This window comes from Mus musculus, chromosome 5 (assembly GCF_000001635.26).
Source record: "Mus musculus strain C57BL/6J chromosome 5, GRCm38.p6 C57BL/6J".
NCBI lineage: Eukaryota > Metazoa > Chordata > Mammalia > Rodentia > Muridae > Mus > Mus musculus.
In genome coordinates, this window is record NC_000071.6 from 3,738,504 (window position 1) to 3,761,025 (window position 22,522).

General features: G+C 39.7%; 1 protein-coding gene across 5 annotated transcripts in view; it reads right to left on the reverse strand.

Moving 5' to 3' along the window:
- Ankib1 (ankyrin repeat and IBR domain containing 1) overlaps positions 1-22,522 on the reverse strand; it is a 113,126-nt gene that overhangs the window by 48,505 nt on the left and 42,099 nt on the right. For 4 of the 5 annotated variants that reach the window (NM_001003909.4, NM_001289527.1, XM_017321097.1 and 1 more), the window contains 2 exons: positions 17,091-17,273; positions 8,518-8,635 (listed from right to left, as the gene is read on the reverse strand). In NM_001003909.4, the coding sequence (NP_001003909.2) occupies positions 8,518-8,635; positions 17,091-17,273 (301 nt within the window). The remainder of the gene's footprint in view (positions 1-8,517; positions 8,636-17,090; positions 17,274-22,522) is intronic. The other variant, NM_001289528.1, reaches the window with a different exon arrangement.

A 22,522-nucleotide genomic window follows, 5' to 3' on the forward strand; every position in this document is an offset into this window, starting at 1 on the left:
CACCCACTCCTGTCTCAGCACCCTAGCATTCCCCTACCCTGAGTCATCGAGCTTCCACAGGACCAAGGGGTTCCCCTCCCAGTGATGCCCAATAAGGTAATCCTATGCTACATATGCAGCTGGAGCCATGGGTCCCCACATGTGTACTCAGGTTGGTGGTTTAGTCCCTGGGAGCTTTGGGAGTCTGGTTGGTTGATATTGTTCTTCCTATGAGGTTGTGAACCTCTTCAGCTCCTTCAGTCCTTGCCCTAACTCCTCCTTTAGGGTCCCTGTACTCAGTCTGATGTTTAGCTGTGTGCATCTGCATCTATATTGGTCAGGCTCTGGCAGAACCTTTTAGGGGATAGCTATACCCAATATTAATTCTTGGAAACATTATTTGCACATTAATCTTACTACTGTTGAAATCAATGGTGATTTCCCTGTGTTGGATTTTTTTTTTCATGTACGTAACATTACTTTCAGAATCACATAAAACATTACTACAAAGAGAAAAAGAACAAGCCAGTTTAGTTTCTTTATTGTGATATTAACAATTATAAAAAAAAAGTTCATTTCAGCCGGGCAGTGGTGGCGCACACCTTTAATTCCAGCACTTGGGAGGAAGAGGCAGGTGATTTCTGAGTTCGAGGTCAGCCTGGTCTACAAAGTGAGTTCCAGGACAGCCAGGGCTACACAGAGAAACCCTGTCTCACAAAACCCCTAAATAACAAAAAACAAAACAAAACAAAAAAACCCCAAAGTTCATTTCACCCTGCTTTTCCTTCTATGTATTTAAATTACGATTTAACTGCCAAAGGATATTTTTGTGTTAGGTACCTGTCTATCACTATAATCTGTCAGGGCACTGTATCTGGAATACACAGCCCATTCACCCCTCTCTGTTGCCCTCCAAATGTAAGCAATGGTGCACAGTGTAAAGATCAGCTTTGGAAACAGGCTGTCTAGAGTTAAATTCCACAGGGGTTACTTATTTAACTGTATGCAGATGAGCAAAACCTAGAAAATTATAACCACTTGGACTCAATCCTTTCAACTCTCAAGTTAGTAGAGACCGGTAAAACAAACAGAAACCATCAATAGTGCCACTGACTACCATCAACTCTTAATGTTAAAGGAACCATACATTAACATAAAGATAAATATCATCTTCCAAATTTAAAGAAATTTCTTGGATGTAGTCATTGAAAGTGGTAATTATAATAACTTAAAAATGCTTAGGATACATTGAAGAAATTTTAATAAAAATTGATTCTCATTTAAAATCTATTAAATATTATCAAAGTGTAAAACATACAAAATCATTTTTTGTACATTATGACCTCTTAAAATAGTTTCATTATATCATCTTTTTTTGGTTGTTTAGTTTTATTTTTCAAGACAGGGCTTCTCTATGTCTCCCTGGCTGTCCTGGAACTCATTGTGTAGATCAGGGACTGATTTTTTGATCCACCTGCCTCTGCCTCCCCAGTGCTTGGATTAAAGGTGTGCACCACCAATGCTTACCTCCATTATGTATGTATGTATGTACGTATGTGTGTATGTATGTATGTATGTATGTATGTATGTATGTAATTTACATTGGTGTTCTGCCTCTATGTAGATTTGTTTGAGAGTGTCAGATTCCCTGAAACTGGAGTTACAGGCATTTGTAAACTGCTATGTGGTTGCTGGGATTTGAACCCAGATCTCTTCAGCCACCTGTTTTGTCATTTTTAAATAAAGGAAATGGTATTATAGCACATTCACAGATTAAATATGCCAAGTTTAGTCTTACCTACTACAAATACTTCTCAGTACAAATTATCTGCTTTGATTCTATCTTATTTGTCATTTAGCAAACATTTGCTGAGTATCTTTTAAATCAGCTAATGAAGTTGTTTGTAAATTACAAATTACCATTGTGGGAAAGACCGTCCACAATCCTTGTCTTCATGGAACTTATGGTAAGGAGATCAATGAGCACATATACAGAAAATTCACCATTGTTAAAGCACCATGAAGAGGCAGAGACTCTTGTCAGGGAAAAAGACAGGATATCCCTTAGGAAAAAACAAGGCATATACTGGTAAAGGATGAATGGCAGCTGACCAAATGAAGGGGGAGGGAAAGGCACTATAGGTGGAAGGAAAACAGAATGTTCAGAGCTATAGTGGTAGCAGGAAAGGTAGCACTGTTGTGCCATTAAAAAGGTCACCATAGCTGGATTACAGAGACCAGGGAGAAGCACTGTGAGGTGCCACACAGGACATTTCAAAACTATTTCTATCTTCATTTTAGCAATGATAGAAAAATCAGAGTAGGATTGGGAACATGAAGGGTAAATTGTCATGACTAAATTTGAAAAGGGTATTCTGAGCAGAGTAGGAGGGACAAAATTTGGATAGGCTGCGAGTGAAGGAAAGAAACAGATGAGAAGGCAGTTACCAATGCTGTAAATGGAGGCAACCATGGCCTAGACACAGCGGCACTAGCAGAGCAAGAGAGACCCAACAATGTGGTAGTGAGAAGGTCCAGGGACCGAGGGGGAAGAAATGGCAGCTTGTGTTCTAGGTTTGTGCCTGACTACGTAGTTGGTTATTTGCTGCTTCCATCTATAGGGATTGGGAATACCAGTGAACAAAGTACATTTGGAAGAGCAGGACTGTAATTTTTAACATGAAGAACTTTAGGTATTCTGATATTTTCTGGAAGGACTTTCAGAAAGGTGTTATACATACATACATACATACATACATACATACATACAGGAATGACATGGAGCTCAGAACAAAGTTGTGTTGTAGAGAAAGAAATCTATACTGATAAAAGCCTTGGGTGATAAGAGCCCATGTTGAACAGAGATGATGAGCTGCAAAGCGGTTATGAATAATCCATTAATATGAATTTATTCTAAGGACAAGCAAGTTAGTACAATACTATCTTAGACTGTTTTTAACAGGCTCCTGTTGCATGTGATTTAAAGATCCATGCTAGCTCCGACTAGGCTCTAGAATCAGTAGCCTCCCATCCCTCCTTGCCTGATGCTGAAAACAGCCGCCTGGCCCTGCTTCCCGAGGCTGGTTTGCTAAGCTGCCCAAACAATGACCACTCTGCACTTTCACGCTCTCTTTTGTCCACCTAAATCGTCCCAAAGGAAAACACCAACAGCCTTAATATTTAATACCAGCCAGATTTGTATTGGTAAATCTCCAACCCCAATATGCCTGTGCAAAGAATACACAACTTAGTTATAATATTTAACCAGTGTCCTCTGGATTGGACATATATACCACTACACTACTCTATTCCCTGGCTATGAGATCCCTTGCTACTTGCGGCTTCTCCAGGGCACGTGGTTCTGCTCCATCTTCCACCTCCTCTATCTTTTCTCTCCTTCCCTCCATCTCATCATTGTCTCTCCTTCCTCCTTTCTCTCTCTCCTTCTCTAAAACTTCTAGCCCCACCTTTCCCTTCCACTGCTAAATCATAGGCTCTAGCCTTTATTTGGCCAGTTAAAATGGGGAGAAGGTTGACATGGAATCACCTGAGTACATGATCTGCTCCTCATGGGGGGGGGGGCAGCCCCTCTTCAGGAAGCAGAATTAGCATCAAGATACAAACAGCACCAGGGCAATCCACAACAGGTCCCATTGAGTCTCATAAGGTCAGGAGTTTAGAGCACTTGTTGCCTTTGCAGAGAACACTGGTTTGATTTCCAGCACCAACATGGTGGCTCACAACTACCAGTAACTACAGCTCTAGGAGATCCAACATCCTTTTCCGCCTTCCATAGCACAAGGCCAGCATGTAGTGCATATACACACATGCAGGCAAAACAATCATGCACATAAAATCAATCTAAATGTTTTTTAATCACATAAATTGCTTTTATTACTGCAAAAAGTCCAAAAGGACGTCATTAAGATTTAAATTACTATTTAGTAAACATCACAAAAATATGCATTACTTCTGCTTAATTTAGGCCAATTTTATTAGCTTAGGTGTAAATTTTACAACAGATAGCATAACCTGTATTCCTATGAAAAGCAGTGTCAGCAAGACTATGGCCTTGCAGATAGTTGAGTTCTGAGCTCAACTACAGCTCTGAAGCAGAGCTGTACTTATCATAGCAAGGCAGCTCTGCACTGTTTTACACTGCAATACAACTGATCTCTGCAAGTCTTACTTCACTATCAAATGCCTGTAATACTACAAAAGAGATGCCCAGCAGAAACCTCATACCCTGCACTTAATGCTTTAACAGGAGAAACACAAAACAAACGCTTTGGCAAGTTATCGGAGCCAGGCATGGTGTGATATGCCTTGACTGAGGGACCTGAATCAGGACTGTGATGTGGAGGCCAGCCTGGCCATATTGTGACAACCTATCTTAAAAAGCCACAAATAAAATCAGTAAGAAGCTATTATAGAATAGACAAATGCTGAACAGAGGAATTCAGTTAGCCTTTGCTTTGAGAACAGAGGTGTCTGTGGCAAAGATGACTATTTGCAAAAGTATCACAGTGTGTAACTGTTACTTGCACTTAGGAGTGGCTGCATGGCTAAAATTTGTCCAATGAAATATGTGTAGGAATGACACATGACATATCCGAGATGGGCTCAGAAACTTTACCACACCTGCTCTTTCCTTTCTGACTGGTTGGCCAGGATGGAGATAAACAACTTCAAGATGTCAAGTCTTGGTGGCCCTGATTGACTGTGTGGAGGAGAGCCCCATTTTACATTAAGATGGGAATGCTTTGAACCATGTGTAAAACGTGATTTAACAGATGTTTCTGCAGCTAGCGGATACCAGGTATTAACATAGTTGTTACCCACAGAGGACATGTTTAAGACTTCTAGTAGAATCCTGTGAATAGCATTACACAATACATATGTAATTTTAAGTGCATGAGTTTCAAGAACTTTAAAAAAATCCTATATATATATACACTGGTGATAAAGTTCAGCTTTATCTCACCAATAACTCATACTCTAACAAAAACTCCAATACCAAGTAGCTACTAATGACTAAAGGCAGGTTCCTTAGACACTAGTTTGTCCATATACAGGCTGATCTGACATGGAGATGACAGGGTTCAGTACAGCATACAGCTCCAACACAGCACCAAAGACCGACCCGTATGCTGGGCCTGGCTGTGTACATCGCAGGCCATTCTGAATGGTGCGCAATTAAACACTTACAGTTTGTTTCTTGACCTTTCCATTAGGTAATTATGGACTTTAGCTGAATACGGCCAACTAAAACCACTGAGAGCAAAACCTGGCTGGGGCGGATGAGAGGCTGGATCAGGCCCCCGCTGATGAATAGCTTCCACTTTTCTGCCAGGTCAGCGCCTTATTTTACTTTCTAAACTACTGATTGATTGATTGATTGCCTATGAATACCCTGTAGCTAGCTGTCTTCAGACACACCAGAGAGGGCATCAGATCTCATTACAGATGGTTGTGAGCCACCATGAGGTTGCTGGGAATTGAACTCAGGACCTCTGGAAGAACAGTCAGTGCTCCTAACCTTTGAGCCATCTCTCTAGCCCCAACATTTTATTTTTTAAACAGTTTTTTATTATTTTTATTTTTAGGCTTATGAGACAGACTAAAACTCTGTAGTGCAGGCTGTCCAGAGCTTAATTCTGCGGCCCATAATGATCTTCTGATTTGTAACTCCTAAGTGCTGAGTAAGTTTAGCTATTTTGAGAGTCTCTCTATGTAACTTAAGGTAGTCTCGAACCTCTGTCTCCTAAGTTATAGGATTTTAAATGTTATCCTAACTCCCAGATTCTGTGCCAGTTCTCATATTATGATTGTTAGGTATTGCCACTAGCTAAAAGGAGACTATTCTGCTATTCAATTGTATGACTTTAAAAAGCATTTTTTTTTTTTTTTTTTTGTAGATTGGGCACCAGGTAGCCAAGGTTAGCCCCAAGTTTGTTATATCGTTGAGGATAACACCAAGCTTCTGATCACCCTGTTTATATCTCACAATGTTGAGATTACAAGTATGTGTTACCATGTTATGTTCAGAGTAATAGGTGCTAGGAATAAACTCAGCCTTCATACATGCCGAGCAAGTGCTTTACAAGCTATATTTGAGCTCTATCTCTATTCCCAAAAGGCTATCAAGAACTTGTAGATTTGTACAATTGTAGATTTAAGTTTTTTGACTCAGGATTTAATATAGAGTTTAAAAGATGATAATGGAGAAGCAATTTTAAAGCAAAAACATAGATTTTAAAAACATTTCAAGGATAAACATAACATGTTTATTCATGTTACAAGTACTTACTGATATTAATATACATTTGGTATTGTGGAAACTCGCACACACACACACACACACACACACACACACACACACACACGAGTTTCCAGGTTAATAAAGAGGAAACACAAATAAAGACATTTACTATTTTAGTCTGAATGACCCTTTAACTGGAGTTGCCTAAGGCCAACAGAAAACACATATTTCTGATAGTCTTAGAAACTGAAACACTGCTCCTCTATCTTTCTCCAGGTTGGTCCACCCACATGCAAATATATCCACATACTAGTACCTGAACTACATTAAAGGGTTACAGCATTGGGAAGGTTGAGGAAAAACTGGTGTGTGTGTGTGTGTGTGTGTGTGTGTGTGTGGTGTTTAGAATATAATGGAAACATGAAGGGTCCCAAAAGATACAAGGTCAGAAAAATTCCTAGAAGAGGTGGTTTTTGAGGACAAATTGGGACACATGGTAAAATAACTGGAGAGACTAACAATCCAGATGAAGAAATCTGTCATAGGTCTACTTTTAAAAACTGGTTGGGTTTAAAATTTGGGGATCCAGTGAAGAGCATTCATGCATGGAATGGCAGGCCCAGACTGGCCTTTTAAAGTGACATGACATGTGTACTGGGTGAAAGCAGAACAAAACTGAAGATCAGGGTATTATAATGATGAAAAGTACTAAGTCTGTATTTATGTCATTAGTGGGAATGAAGAACAAGTAGATGAGGGAGGCTGCGAAATGCAGGAGGAGAAATGACGGGAACTGGTCCGACACAACACACACAATGAGTGAAGGATGACACTCAAGTCCCTGCCGGATTGATATTGCTGAGGCTGATGTCCACCCATGTGAAGAGTTCAGATGAAGACACTGATAGGTTTACACAGAAAGTGAAAAAACTAAATATGTAGAAATAGTCTAGAAAACATGATTATAGTCAGACTGTACGTATCTACTATAACCCAAGTAATTAAAAACTATTAGTTCATAGCAATCCAATTAGTAGACCTGATTAAATGTACTTTTCAGCTAGACCCACACCTTAGGACTTTGATTCTCCAAAGCTAGGTAGCTCTGGACTCTATGTTCAATTTCCCAGGCCATTCTTTTTATAGCAATGGCCTTGATTCCTTGGTACAGACCCTTAATACTGGGGTTCAGAAGGGAACAACACCAGTGATAGGACCACACAAACACTAGGACTGAAGATGCGACTCTGCAGGTTTACCCAACAAGTGGGCAACATGCTCCTTAATCCATGATGAAATACAGAGGTTTGAATCTTACTACAACCAAGAGATGACACAAACATTGGGAAGTGACATACAGAATGTTCAGTGTTTAGAGTAAAAGCTTCTTGTTAACAACAGACATCCAGAGCTCCAAGATAACTACACTAGAACACACACTTACTATTCTGTTTTAAAATGCATTCTTACACCGGGCAGTGGTGGCGCACGCCTTTAAACCCAGCACTCCGGAGGCAGAGGCAGGCGGATTTCTGAGTTCGAGGCCAGCCTGGTCTACAAAGTGAGTTCCAGGACAGCCAGGGCTACACAGAGAAACCCTGTCCCCCCAAAAAAAAACAAGGAAAAAAAAAAGTGACAGTCTGTGCTAAGAATCACCAGAGACTAAGAACAAATTTGGAAAATTTTTCATTAAGAAAAAAACAAAAACAAAAACAAAACTTTTAATTCCAGCACTGAGGAAGTGGAGGCGGAGGCATGGGGAATCTCTGAGTTTGAGGCCAGCTTGGTCTACAGAGTGAGTTCTAGGACAGCCAGGGCTACAAAGAGAAACCATGTCTCAAAAAACCAAAATAAATGAATGAATTAAAAAAATATCTCAAAGTGAATAAATGAATAAATAAAAATTAAGAAAACGCCTGATAAGAGATAGTATATTGCATATTTTATGGTAAGAAACAGCTTTTGAGTAAATATAATTGATAAAGACATTTTAATTGAGCCACTACAATCTGACATGTGAATGACTGCAGCAAAAACTACTCAGTAGCTTAAATGTAAAAACAAAGAAATTTCTAATTTCTTCTTGATTTACAGCCACTGCATGCATCAAATACAAAGTATTGGATGATAAATGACTGTTAATGCAACATGTGCACAGAAATTATGTAGGCTCATACTGAAAGACCTTGTACATTAAGACACAGAGATAGCTACATTTAACTGTGAAGTTTAAAAGGCATGGTGTTACCAGAGGCATTTGACATTTTTCTCATTACCGTGAGCTCGAAGCAGTGCTTCAGCAGTAAACAGAGGGGCCTGGAGCATGTCTGCAGTCTCCACAATAAGCATATCTTTTAACCTACGAAGATCCTGGGGCCTTAGTCCTTCATATGGCTTTGGAAAGAAGAAAAACAAAGTTAAATTGGCTACTATATCCTTACAGAAATATAAATATGGCTACTACTTAACATCCCAGGTTGTGTGCAGATGTGAGTGGACTCTTTGGCTCCACTATCTTGGGTTCAAGTCTATCCTTGCACCCATCCACTTTAAGTCAGAAAGCGGCTGCAGCTGTGCGCATGCTTTATCACCCTCAAAATCAAAGTACTAGGATAGAAGCCCACTGTACTCTATAGCACCACAATGCTGGGTAATATATACAAAGCTATAGAAATAAGGATGTAACCACTAAGCAGTAATCATTATTATAATTCTCATGCACTTTTTATCTACTCTATTTTTAGTTGTATGTATGGTCACTTTGGCACAATTTCAGTAACTAAACAACTGAATAATAACCAATTTATACTAGTAAATATAAAACTAAAGATCACATTTAAAAAAATTTTTATTAGGTATTTTCTTCATTTACATTTCCAATGCTATCTCAAAAGTCCCCCATACCCTCCTCCCACCTGCTCCCCCACCCACCCACTCCCACTTCTTGGCCCTGTATTTCCCCTGTACTGAGGCAGATAAAAGTTTGCACGGCCAATGGAAAGCAGCAGAATTTCCTAAATATGTAGGAGGGGGAAAACCATCTACAAATGCGCTAACCCACTGAGGATGCCCTCTGACAGCGTCCACAACTGAGGATGCCCTCTGACATCATCCACCAGTCTTCAGAGAGCTCTGGGGGTATGAGGGACCTTATCTACTATAGCTCATTTTTAAGTATTTTACAATTTGAAATGGTTTCTGTTTCTTTTGAGTTTTCAAAAATATCATGACAATCATTTCATCAGTTCTTATGGAACACATGAGCAGGACTGTTCTCAAAGGTAATGTCTGAGTTGATAGGATTCATTTTCTGATCTCCTAAATGTCCTCTAGCAGAGTCACATAAAAGGAATGCTAATGACAGAGTGACAGAACTCAACCAAATGAAGGTCTACCAAGATTTGATAAAACGTCTATTATTTTAATCATACAGAAAAACATGACAATCCATAAATGGAAAGTTATAAACATTAAAAAAGGTACAAATTTTTTTTACCTATGAACTTAGCTTAGCCATTGTTAGGAAAACAAGGTAACACTTAATGCTGGTAAAGTTTTAGAGAGCGGCTCTTCAGATTCACTAGGTGAAAATAAAAAAATCTACATAGAACTTAACACCTTGGTATTAATTTAATCCTAATTATCATTAGAAAATTATCAAAAGCTTGTTGTTAAGCTAATTATAAAGCAAACTTTCCCCTGTAAAACACAATAAATCCCTTCATAGCTAATCTTCAGAATTTGTTCTAGAAGTTTCATACAATCTGTGACACATTTTCTTCAACCCATGTTCCAACTTTGGCCACACATTCCTAGGGATCCCACCCTGCCTCAGCAACAGAAGTACTCTCAGGTTCCCCAGTGGTGGGAACTGTGTATTTCTGCATTTATTTCCTAAAAGTTCTCTTTCAGATTAGTTATCTTTCTACCTCCTCATGTCAAGTCAACTAAAGTAGAGAGGAAATAGCAAATTTAACTACAACAGTTAAACAAATATTTAGTAAAAAAACTTTCTTGCAATTCTAACAACATACAGAAAATTTGGATTTCCAATATTTAAGAGAAATATAAAGTGGCCTGTATACATTAAACTTTTAAATACTTCAGATTTATACTCAAGTGGAAGAGTTATTGAAGGGCAAAGGCACACTGCCTTCATGTCTTCGTCAGGATTTCTATTCCTGCACAAACATCATGAACAAGAAGCAAGTTGGGGGAGGAAAGGGTTAATTCGGTTTACACTTCCAGACTTCCATCCCAGGGATTGTCTCACCCACAAGGGGCCTTTCCCCTTGATCACTAATTGAGAAAATACCTTACAGTTGGATCGCATGGAGGCATTTCCTCAACTGAAGCTCCTTTTTTTTTGATAACTCCAGCTTGTGTCAAGTTGACACAAAACTAGCCAGTACAATTGACCCCTTGTCAACTTGACACACAAACACATCACTAGTAAGCCTCAACCCTTACATTCTTATTCATCCCCAAGGTCTAAATAACTTTAAACGTCCCAGAGACTTTACATATTCTTAAAATTTCAATCTCTTTAAAATATCCATCTCTTTTAAAATCCAAAGTTTTTTTTTGTTTTTTTTGTTTTTTTTTTTTTTACAATTAAAAGTCTCTTAACTGTGGGGGATCCACTAAAATATTTTCTTCCTTCAAGAGGAAAAATATCAGGGCACAGTCACAATCAAAAGCAAAAATCAATCTCCAACCATCCAATATCTGAGATCCAACTCACGATCTTCTGGGCTCCTCCAAGGGCTTGGGTCACTTCTCCAGCCATGCCCTTTGTAGCACACTCGTCGTCCTCTAGGCTCCAGATGCCTGTACTCCACTGTTGCTGCTGCTCTTGGTGGTCGGTCATCTCATGGTACTGGCATCTTCAAAACACTGCATGACCCCTTCCTGGGCTATCACTGAGGCTGCACTTTCACCAATGGCCTTCCATGGCCTCTCACAGTGCCGAGCCTCAGCTGCTCTGCATGACCCCTTCATGCCTTCAAAACCAGTACCACCTGGGTGACTCTTACACATTACCAAGTCCATCCACAGCACAAGGTACAACCGTGGCTATCTCTGGAACACAGCCTCTGTGCTCTCAAAAAACACTTCCCAGAAGATGTCACCTCAATGATGCTGTTCTCTTCTCAATCACTGCTAATTTCTTAGCTCCAGCTAACCAGCATCAATAGTCCCAGTAATGCAAAGTTTTTGCTTTAGAAGTTCTGGTATCTTGTTAATCACAGCTGATTCTTCAGCCCCAGCTAACCAGAACTACAGAATTTTCACAATCAAAATAGCAATGGCCCTGAAAAGAGTCTTTAATTTTCCCTCTGAAATTTCACAAGCCAGGCCTCCATCTTCTGCACTCTTCTCAACATTATCTTCCAAGCTCCTACACAACATTCCACAGAGCTCTTAACGCTGAATGGATCTTCTGGCCCAAAGTTCCAAAGTCCTTCCACAGTCCTCCCCAAAACATGGTCAGGTTGTCACAGGAATACCCCACTATGCTGGTACCAATTTGTCTTAGTCATTATTCCTATTCCTGCACAAACATCATGACCAAGAAGCAAGTTGGGGAGAAAAGGGTTTATTCGGCTTACACTTCTATACTGCTGTTCATCACCAAAGGAAGTCAGGACTGGAACTCAAGCAGGTCAGGGAGCAGGAGCTGATGCAGAGGCCATGGAGGGATGTTCTTTACTGGCTTGCTTCTCCTGGCTTGCTCAGCCTGCTCTCTTATAGAACCAAGACTGCCAGCCCAGAGATGGTCCCACCCACAAGGGGCCTTTCCCCCTTAATCACTAATTGAGAAAATGCCTTACAGTTGGATCTCATGGAGGCATTTCCTCAAATGAAGCTCCTTTTTCTGTGATAACTCCAGCTGTGTCAAGTTGACACAAAAGTAGCTAGTACACTTCATGAGCACATAACACATTCTTGGCAAAACTGCAGCAGAGCAGTAATTAGGTCATGTGAAACATTTCAATACACTGCTCAGTCTCAAGTGCACACTAGCTTTCCCTTCTGTGGCAAAAATAAAAATGAAGGTGCCTGTCTCTTTTTTGTTGCAAAGATAAGCTGTTACTATTTTCAGATTATAAGCCAGCAATAACCTTCAAAAAAAAAAAAAAGAGTAAAAAAGTTCATTGTAAAAAAGAGATTTCTCAGCTGGGTGAAGCATTTGTGCACAGGCGTCATGACCTGAGTTTGGTCTACCAATCCAAGGAGAAAATTTGTCCTTTGACGTTCTTGTGCTTGGGTGTGTGTGCGCGTGCACACGCACACACGCACACACACACACATTCTCAAGATATGAAAGACACTAGCAAACACAGAAGTGGATGCTCACAGTCAGCTAGTGGATGGGTCACACGGCCCCCAATGGAAGAGCTAGAGAAAGTAGCCAAGGAACTAAGGGGAACTGCAACCCTATAGGTGGAACAACATTATGAACTAACCAGTACCCTGGAGCTCTTGACTCTAGCTGCATATGTATCAAAAGATGGCCTAGTCGGACATCACTGGGAAGAGAGGCCCTTTGGACTTACAAACTTTATATGCCCCAGTACAGGGGAACACCAGGGCTAAAAAGGGGGAGTGGGTGGGTAGGGGATTGGGGGGGTGGGTATGGGGGACTTTTGGGATAGCATTGGAAATGTAAACGAGGAAAATACCTAATAAAAAAAATAAATAAAAAAAAAGACATGAAAGACACTTAGAGGAGAAAAAGGATGGCTCCTACCCCTTTAATAGCAACTGCAGCTGACCCTGAGGTTAGTTTGGGAAAGAAAGCAGAAGAGTTAGCACAGGAGTCCTCCATGCCGGCTTCTTCTCTCACTTAGCGCTCCTGCTTACGTGGCCATCCTATCCTTCTTCCTGACTGGAAGCTTTGCTCTTACAAGGAAAACCTTTTAGCTCTGTTAGCCAGACCATGTGCAGGGTGTGGGTTCCCTGCTGGGCGAGGGACCCAGGGCACTGCCACTTTCCCTTGGCTTACTCAGAGGCAGGCAGGATATAACCTATTATGACAGACACTGTACAGAGGCCTAATCATCACCAGTAACAAAAAAAAAAATCACTTTTATTTCTTTAGAATAAGAACCACTCTGTGGAAATTATGTGCTCATTTAATTTTCAAATTCTTACATATGTCTCTCTGTTAGAATATAAATATCGGGAGTGCAGGTAGCCTATCTTTATTCCTCACCCATACCTCTACTCACCTAAAATTCTGCCTGTCAAAGCAGACAATCTTGTTGGAAGACGGGATAAAGCAGATTAAAAAACAATCAAAAATGACGATGACACTTAGATTATCTGATCTGTTAATCATTTTGCTTTTAAAATAGCACTTACAATTTGTCCTAAATTAAGATGCGTCAAAAGTTCCAGGCTATGCCATATACTATCTATACCATAAAATGAAGGGAAACCTTAGCTCAAATATAAAGGTTAAAAATATCTAAATCAGCCTTTTGATCCATTTTCTCTCTTCCACCATACACCCAATAAAATAAATAAATGAAAAAATATCTAAATCAGATATGTTCGTCAGTGAGAAACAGTCAAAACATACAAACTATATGCCCCAACTTTGTAAAAATAAAAATGTGCACAATAAATTATTACATTTCAAAAAATTTATGAGTCAGATTTGATGGCACACACCTTTAATCCTAGCACTTTGGGGGCAGAGGCAGAAAGATCTCTGGAGTTCAAAGACAGCTTGATCTATATACTAAGTTCCAGGACAGCCAGGTCTTCATAGATGGACCCAGTAAACTCAATGTAAAATACGATTTTATTCCCATTAAAAATTGACTATAGTCTTGCTTATATGTGACTGAGAGCTTCAAAAACTAGTACCATTTGGGAAATAGAGCTAGGAAGGAGATATTTTTTACATTATAATTATACATATTATTATAATTTAAGAATTTTAAGATTTAAGACCATGGCACCTCTTCCAGAAAACTAGGTAGGCTACGTGCCCACAGACCTTTGTCATGAACTAGCTTCCAACAGACCCAATCCTCAGTTGTCACTCCCCACCTGGCTCCTGTGTCCAAGTTGCCAACAGAGAGCTCCTGCCCTTGTAGGCCACCCACCCTGTAGGAGGACCTTCCCACTCTCTGTTCCCTCAGGTAGACATACCCTGTGGAGCTAGGTAAGCTGTCTCACGAGAACTTGCTCCACTCTTTCAGTGGTCCCCCTGCAACTGTATCCCTAGGAAGTATAGGACACTATAAAAAGACCAAGCCTAAGAATAATAGGAATAAAAGAATTTAGTTCAAAGTCCCAGAAAATATTTTCAAGAAAATCATAGATGAAAATTTGACTAACCTAAGAAGGACATGCTTATAAAGGTGTGATAAGCTTACAGAACACAAAATAGACTGAACCAAAAGAGAAAGTCCTGTCACCATATGTGTTAGTCAGGGTTTCTATTCCTGAACAAACATTATGACCAAGAAGCACTGGGGAGGAAAGGGTTTATTCAGCTTACTCTTCCACATTGCTGTTCATCACCAAAGGAAGTCAGGACTGGAACTCAAGCAGGTCAGAAAGCAGGAGCTGATGCAGAGGCCATGGAGGGATGTTCTTTACTGGCTTGCCTCCCCTGGCTTGCTCAGCCTGCTCTCTTACAGAACCCAAGACTACCAACCCAGAGATGGTCCCACCCACAAGGGGCCTTTCCCCTTTGATCACTAATTGAGAAAATACCCCACAGCTGGATCTCATGGAGGCTTTTCCTCAACTGAAGCTCCTTTTTCTGTGATAACTCCAGCTGTGTCAAGTTGACACAAAACTAGCCTGTACACTACGTAATAATAAACACAAACCATACAGAACAAAGAAAGAATATTGAAAGCTGCAAGAAAAAAGGACCTATTACACACATACTAGAATGACACCGACTTTTCAATGGAGACTGTAAAAGTCAGAAGGGCCTGGAGAGATGTCCTGAAGATTCTAAGAAAGCACATATGCCAGCCCAGACTACTATACCCAACAAACCTTCCCATCACCATAGATGGAAAAAAACAAGACATTCCATTATAAAGTCAAATTTAAACAACATCTATGTAGAAATCCAGCCCTACAGAAGGCTCTCGAAGGAGTACTCCAACCTGTTCAGGTTAACAACATTCATGAAAACAAAGGAAATTAAAACACCACCACCACCACCACCACCACCCTGGTTTGAAAAGAATGGCACCCATAGACCCATGTGAATGAAATGTTTCCTAATGATATTCTGCTATACTCAGATTGATGTCTAGCCTAAACCCCATCAGAGAGTCTTTAGCAACTGATGAGAGCATATTCAGAGATCCACAGCCAAACATTAAGTAGAATTCAGAGAACCCCAAAAAGACAGGGAGGAAGGAATGTAGGACTCAGAGGAGTAGAGCAAACCAGAACAAGTCTACAGAATCAACTCAGCAGGCTTCATAGAGGCTCACAGACACTGAAGTGGCTATCGCAGAGCCTGCATGGGACCGTATGTTGTAGTTGTTTGGTGTAGTGTTTTTGTGGGACTCCTAACAGTGAGAGTGGGAGTGTCTTTGACTCTTTGGCCTGTTCTTTGGACGGGGTTGCCTTGTCCAGCCTTAATATGATGGGATGTGTCTAGTCCCATTGCAACTTCTTTGTTTGATATCCTTGGGAGGCCAGCGTTTCTTTTCTAAAGGGGAAAGGAGGAGCAGTATATTATTGGGATGGGCACTGGATGGAGGGGAAGGAAGGGAAATGGTGGATTGTATATATTGTTTGAGAGATGAATAAATAAAAATTTTAGTATTGAATGTTTTTTTCTGCTCTGTAACTTTTTCCAACAAAACATACAGTTATGCTAAATTCACTTAGATATAAACCTAATAATTTTTATTAATTGCTTTATCTTATAATATATTTTCTTCCCTCCAAAGTTCTATTACTTTTAGATTAGGAACTAAATTAAGATGGTATCATGAAGAGAGAAAAACTAAATGTATCATTACTCACTCTCCCTTGCATTACATCAACTTCACTGTGAAACACTACTGAAATATCTCTCACTAAATGCCTGTATTATTAGAGTACCAATTACTGTTTGGCTCAAAATCATGGACTGTCAAACGGTAGGCAAATGGGAAACAAGGTGCTTGTATTTGAAAGAGTAGGAAGAATAATGTTAACTCACTTTGTGACAACTTATTCAAATAATTTCTGATTCCTGTGTGGATTCAAAACCATGTGAAAGAGTCAGCAAATGCTTAGTATGAAAGGCCTCTTTGTTTCCACATTAACCTAAACCAAAAGAAGAACTTTATAAAATAATCAAAGAAACAAAGAGTTAAGAAATGGAAACATGAATTCTGGGAACTCAGTTCCTTTCCATTGTGAGATGTACAAAGGTTCAGAAATTTTTGAGAATTCATGAAAAAAATTCAGTAATATACACATAAGCCACTAGCTAAGAGATTCTTGTTAGAATGAAGTTAACATGAAACAGTGAGGAATTAGGATTTTTAGTTTTACATTTTCCTTTTATTTTGGGTTTTTGGTGGGAGTTACCAAAGCCTTTGTGTTGTCAAGAACAACATGTGTTGGAGGGAAAGACTGACAGAGAGTGGGGCCCATGAGGGCCCATGGGTAAGCAGGACTTACACATTAACACGCATATAAACATGTTAGAGGAAAGACTCAGCATTCACGGTTTCTAGATGTCTCTTTCTGCTCACTGCTGTGGATTAAGTACCGCTGAGGCTATTAAGCATACTGCAAAAACGACCCCCCACACAAGAGTTTAAAGAGAAACATTTTAAGTCAGTCACTCCCCGTCTGTCCGTACCTCTCGCTTGTCTAAGGCAGCATACTCCGCTTCTATTTCTTCGGCCTCCGGGTCCCGAGAGAACACCATCTGAGACTCCAGACTGAGGGCCAGGTCTTTGTGCTGCTGCTTTTCGGCACAATCACAAGGAGTATCTCTATTTTCATTTTCAGCAAACAAGTCTCCTCCATGTTTTACTAAGAGCTAAAAAAGATTTTAGAAAAAAACTCACAACTATAGATTTAAGTTTATTTCATGCTACAAATGAAATTAAATGTATAACTGGCATAACAAAAATGTAACAGCAGACAATGTATCTAAATGTATTTTAATGTAAAATTAAAATATAATTAAAATTTAAATTAAACATATAACTAAAAATGAAAATATGTTTTAAATAATAGGAGGCATTAGTTTGCAATGACTTTTATTTTCACAGTTGGGAATTCTTGTTTTAATAATAAATGAGTTTCTAAGGCTAAAGTCAAATTCTTAAGTATCTGTCAATTTCCCACAACCAAATAAGACTGCACTTAAATATAAAAAAGATACATGAAACTCAAGAAAAATGAAGACTGAAGTGTGGGCACTATGCCCCTCCTTAGAAGTGGGAACAAAACACCCTTGGAAGGAGTTACAGAGACAAAGTTTGGAGCTGAGACGAAAGGATGGACCATGTAGAGACTGCCTTATCCAGGGATCCACCCCATAATCAGCTTCCAAACGCTGACACCATTGCATACACTAGCAAGATTTTATCGAAAGGACCCAGATATAGCTGTCTCTTGTGAGACTATGCCGGGGCCTAGCAAACATAGAAGTGGATGCTCACAGTCGGCTATTGGATGGATCACAGGGCTCCCAATGGAGAAGCTAGAGAAAGAACCCAAGGAGCTAAAGGGATCTGCAACCCTATAGGTGGAACAACATTATGAACTAACCAGTACCCCGGAGCTCTTGACTCTAGCTGCATATGTATCAAAAGATGGCCTAGTTGGCCATCACTGGAAAGAGAGGCCCATTGGACAGGCCAACTTTATATGCCCCAGTACAGGGGAACGCCAGGGCCAAAAAGGGGGAGTGGGTGGGTAGGGGAGTGGGGGTGGGTGGGTATGGGGAACTTTTGGTATAGCATTGGAAATGTAAATGAGCTAAATACCTAATAAAAAATTAAAAAAAAAAGATTATAGTTATTCAATACTTAAACTTTAAAAATGTCTCATGATTTTCCTTTCTCTCCTGTACTTTTGGTCAGCCATGCTATTGGTTCTTCTCATTGTCCTCTGTCCACTGTCTCTGTGCTTCTCTGATGTCCCCACAGATCCAGGCTGTGTGTCAGCTTAGGCCAGGAGTTACTGCATCAACCTTAGCTCTATCACTCCTGCTGGCACATTGATTCCCAACTTGACTACAGAATGGAGGCATGCAGGTTACTGTAAACCTTCAGGGCTTTAAACTGTCCTAGTATGTGGCTTCCGGGCAGTCACAGCTGGCAAGACCATTCCAGCACAGCACTTTCAGTACTATGCAAGACTGATCTATCTGGACACTTTGATAGTCCTAGATAGGACCTGGAATAGTCATTATTTTTATAGGAGATTTCAATGTGGACTGTGCTCAAAGCTAGAGGTTGTTGTTCTTTCATCTGAATATGACAGAGACTTGACAATGACTGCAATAAGAGTCTTAATAAACTATAGATTCAGATTCAGCTCGTTTGTCATCAGGCTGTCGTTTCTGCATTTCCAGTAAGTTTTAGAAGACTGATGTCAAGACGTCAGGAAGCACTCACGGCTTTAAAAGTATTTCAAACTTAATCTATATTCCAACCAATAGGCTAACAGTTCTTTATTTGCTTGCATAAGATTACTTCTCCATTAAAATTTTTGTATAGTTCAGTTTTCTGGACCTGACCATAATGTCTAGCATTTAGTGGCTTCTACTTAATATGGCCTACTCTTCCCTTTTTCTAAGTCACTCTTATTATTATTTCGTATTATTTCCCTACAAAATTCTTCAATCTCAAGATACTTGAAGCCTGGATAGCACTTTTAAATCTGCCATGTAAAACAATTACCAAAGGAGCAGGCCAAAATACTCCTAGAATTTACTACTACAGATTTTGCTTTGGAGTCTGGCAGTCAGGTGTTTACTATGATCAGGAAACTGAAGTTCAGCTAGGAAGTTACATAGCTGCTGATCTGGAAGAGTCCTGTTTCTTCTGTATTAAAACTCTAGGTGCTAGCTAAAACCAACACAATTAGGTAGACTCTTCAGTCAGACTGGTGAGTGGCTTTTATGGATTTCAATGAAGTGTGAAATACTGACAGCAGCTGAAACTATTAACCAGGTTCTATGGGCTGTAATAAAGGGAGAACTGTGACTTAACATGGACGTTCTTCTGGTGACTTTTACGTGATCCAACCATTAGTTACAGATACAATTCTAAATGAGCATTTAGGGTCAAATGTACAGGAAATATGTGCTATACCAATAATTTTCATAAAAAGGTTTTTTACCAAGTGTGATGTACTCTCAAAAACTAAGCCTTTACACTCCAGCCATTTACAGGGCCACTATTATAGGTTAATCACTAATAGAAATAAAATGTGGCCTACTGACTATGACTAACTTGGGGAATTCTACCAAATGGGAAAAGTGTTGTAGAGTTTTGTTAGATTATGTGAATTGATATCACTTTCATCAAAGTTCATTCCTATTCCAAAGCAGAAAAGAAAAGCTCTTAGTTACTAAAAGAAAAAAATCCAGAATATTAATTATCACATTAAATTCCTAGCAGTTTTATACACTTCTAAAATTTACATACAGTGAATTTATGTCCTCTGTGTTATTAAAGCAAATGCATATTATACAGTGATAATGCTATATACATGCATATGTATGAATGGGTATGTATAAAGCATCTCTGTGTGTGTGTATGTATACTAAGTATGTATACACACACACATACATGGGGGGGAGTACAGTGAGTGAGGGTGTTTTTGAGGTATGGTTCCTTTTTCCAATTCTTTGTATTTCATGGAGGGCTATCACAAACTGGGCCAAATCAAGCTGGCTGCCTCTTCTGTATGGATTTTAATATTCTTAAACACTTTAAATAACTTGAAGAATGTTTCATGATATATAAGAGTTGTAAGAAAATCAGTTGGCAATGTTCACAAACTAACAATATTTTGGAATACTGCTATACTTCTTTGTTTACAAATTAACATACAGTCACTCATAGGCTACACTGGCTAAGTTGCCTAAAATATTTATTATTTAGGCTTTAACAGAAAAAAAATTACTAACTCTTAAATAATTCTCTGGCATATGAAGACATTAAAATTGTAGGACTATTATTTATAGTTTATCTGTAATATATATCATATAAGCATTTCTTTATTAAAATATTGTATATGTATCAGCCTTTTGCCTGCATGTATATGTACCACATGTACACAGTGCTGTCAGAAGCCAGAAGAAGGCATTGGATTTCCTAGAACTAGAGTTACAGAAAACCGTTGGCTGCTCTGTGATTGCTGGGACTAGAACTCTGGTCTGGAAGCACAGTCAGTGTTCTTAACTGCTGAGCCACCTCTCCCCCTTACCTTATACACTTAAGACATTTAATTGCGTACTTATAGACATGGTGGGTGGGTGGTGAGCAGAAGACCATTTGCAGGAATTGGTCCCCTCCTTTCACCATGTTGGTCTGGGACTGAAGTCAAGTTATCAGGCTGGGTGGCAAGAGTCTTTACACAATGAGCAATCTCACGAGCCCAAACTGCTAACTTTAAACAATTAAATCTACTCGTTGTATACCTATTATCTCACGAATAATTTTAGATAATTATAATTTATCAAATTCCAGGTTTTCCTACTTAAGGAAGTTTTGAGAAATATACAAGTGAAGAAGAGTTGAAGCATCTGGTATGAAGAGAGCAGCCAAAGCAGATCAAAACGATGGCCAGGCCTGTGGTACATACATGTAATTCAGGAGGTGGAAACGGGAGAACCAAATTCAAGGTTTTCCTTAGCTATATAGAGTCAAGCCTGGGCTCTATCAGAGTGTGTCTCAAGCAAGAGCAACAACAAAGGAAGGGACTGACTAGAGCAGTGCAAACAATGAAGAGTCCTATTCTGCTAATGAGCAGAATGAATTTGATACAATGAGGGAGAAGGAGGAGCATATGTGAATAATCCAAGGTATGAAGGTTTTGCAGAGAATGGCAGCATCATTAAGAAAAACCAGATACTCAAGCCAGTAGAGAGGTGACTGAGCCCAGCTTCAGAAACACTGAATTTGAGACTGCTACAGTATACTTACAAGGAAGTCAACATAGAAACAACAAAGCAGGAGAAACTTCATTGGAGTCAGGCAAAGCATCAGAGACAGAGACACAGATACAATTCTGTACAAATCCTTTAATACCTTGCTATCTGAAGGCTCTAAAAGCATTTTATAATTAAGGCTATAGTTTTCATGCTATGCATAGTGTGAGTATATGTATATAGGGAAACACTTATGGGAACATAGTACCCAGGAAGGAGTATTGCTATAAACATTTCATTTCCATGATTGGTGACCCTTGCCTTTAAGCCAAGTATTCAGGTGGCAGGTGGATCTCTGTGATTTCGAAATCAGCCAGGGTTACATATCAGAGATTCTTGTCTCAAAAGCAAGCAAGCAAGCACACAGACAGACAGACAGACAGAAAACCAGGAACCACAGGAAACTCCAAATTATTAAATGCAGAGGAAACTGTCAAAGAATAAGTTTCTAAATTCTTTTCAAGATTTATTTTATTTATGACTATTTTGCTTGCATATATGCATATTCCCATGTGAGTGCCTGACGTTCGGAAGAGGATGTTGGATACCCTAGAACTGGAAACAGGTATGGTTGTGAGGCACCATGTGGGTGTTGGGAACCCAGGACCATTGCGGCAAGAACAACAAATGAGCCATCTTTGCAGCCCCACATAACTCACTAAATGCTACTCTTAAATAAACACACTGTTGTGTTTTGAATGTGAACTATACCCACTCCACAAGGCTCATGTGTCTGAACTTCTTTTTTTTTTTTTTCCATTTTTTATTAGGTATTTAGCTCATTTACATTTCCAATGCTATAACAAAAGTCCCCCATACCCACCCACCCCCAATCCCCTACCCACCCACTCCCCCTTTTTGGCCCTGGCGTTCCCGTGTACTGGGGCATATAAAGTTTGCGTGTCCGATGGGCCTCACTTTCCAGTGATGGCCGACTAGGCCATCTTTTGATACAAATGCAGCTAGAGTCAAGAGCTCCGGAGTACTGGTTAGTTCATAATGTTGTTCCGCCTATAGGGTTGCAGATCCCTTTAGCTCCTTGGCTACTTTCTCTAGCTCCTCCATTGGGAGCCCTGTGATCCATCCATTAGCTGACTGTGAGCATCCACTTCTGTGTT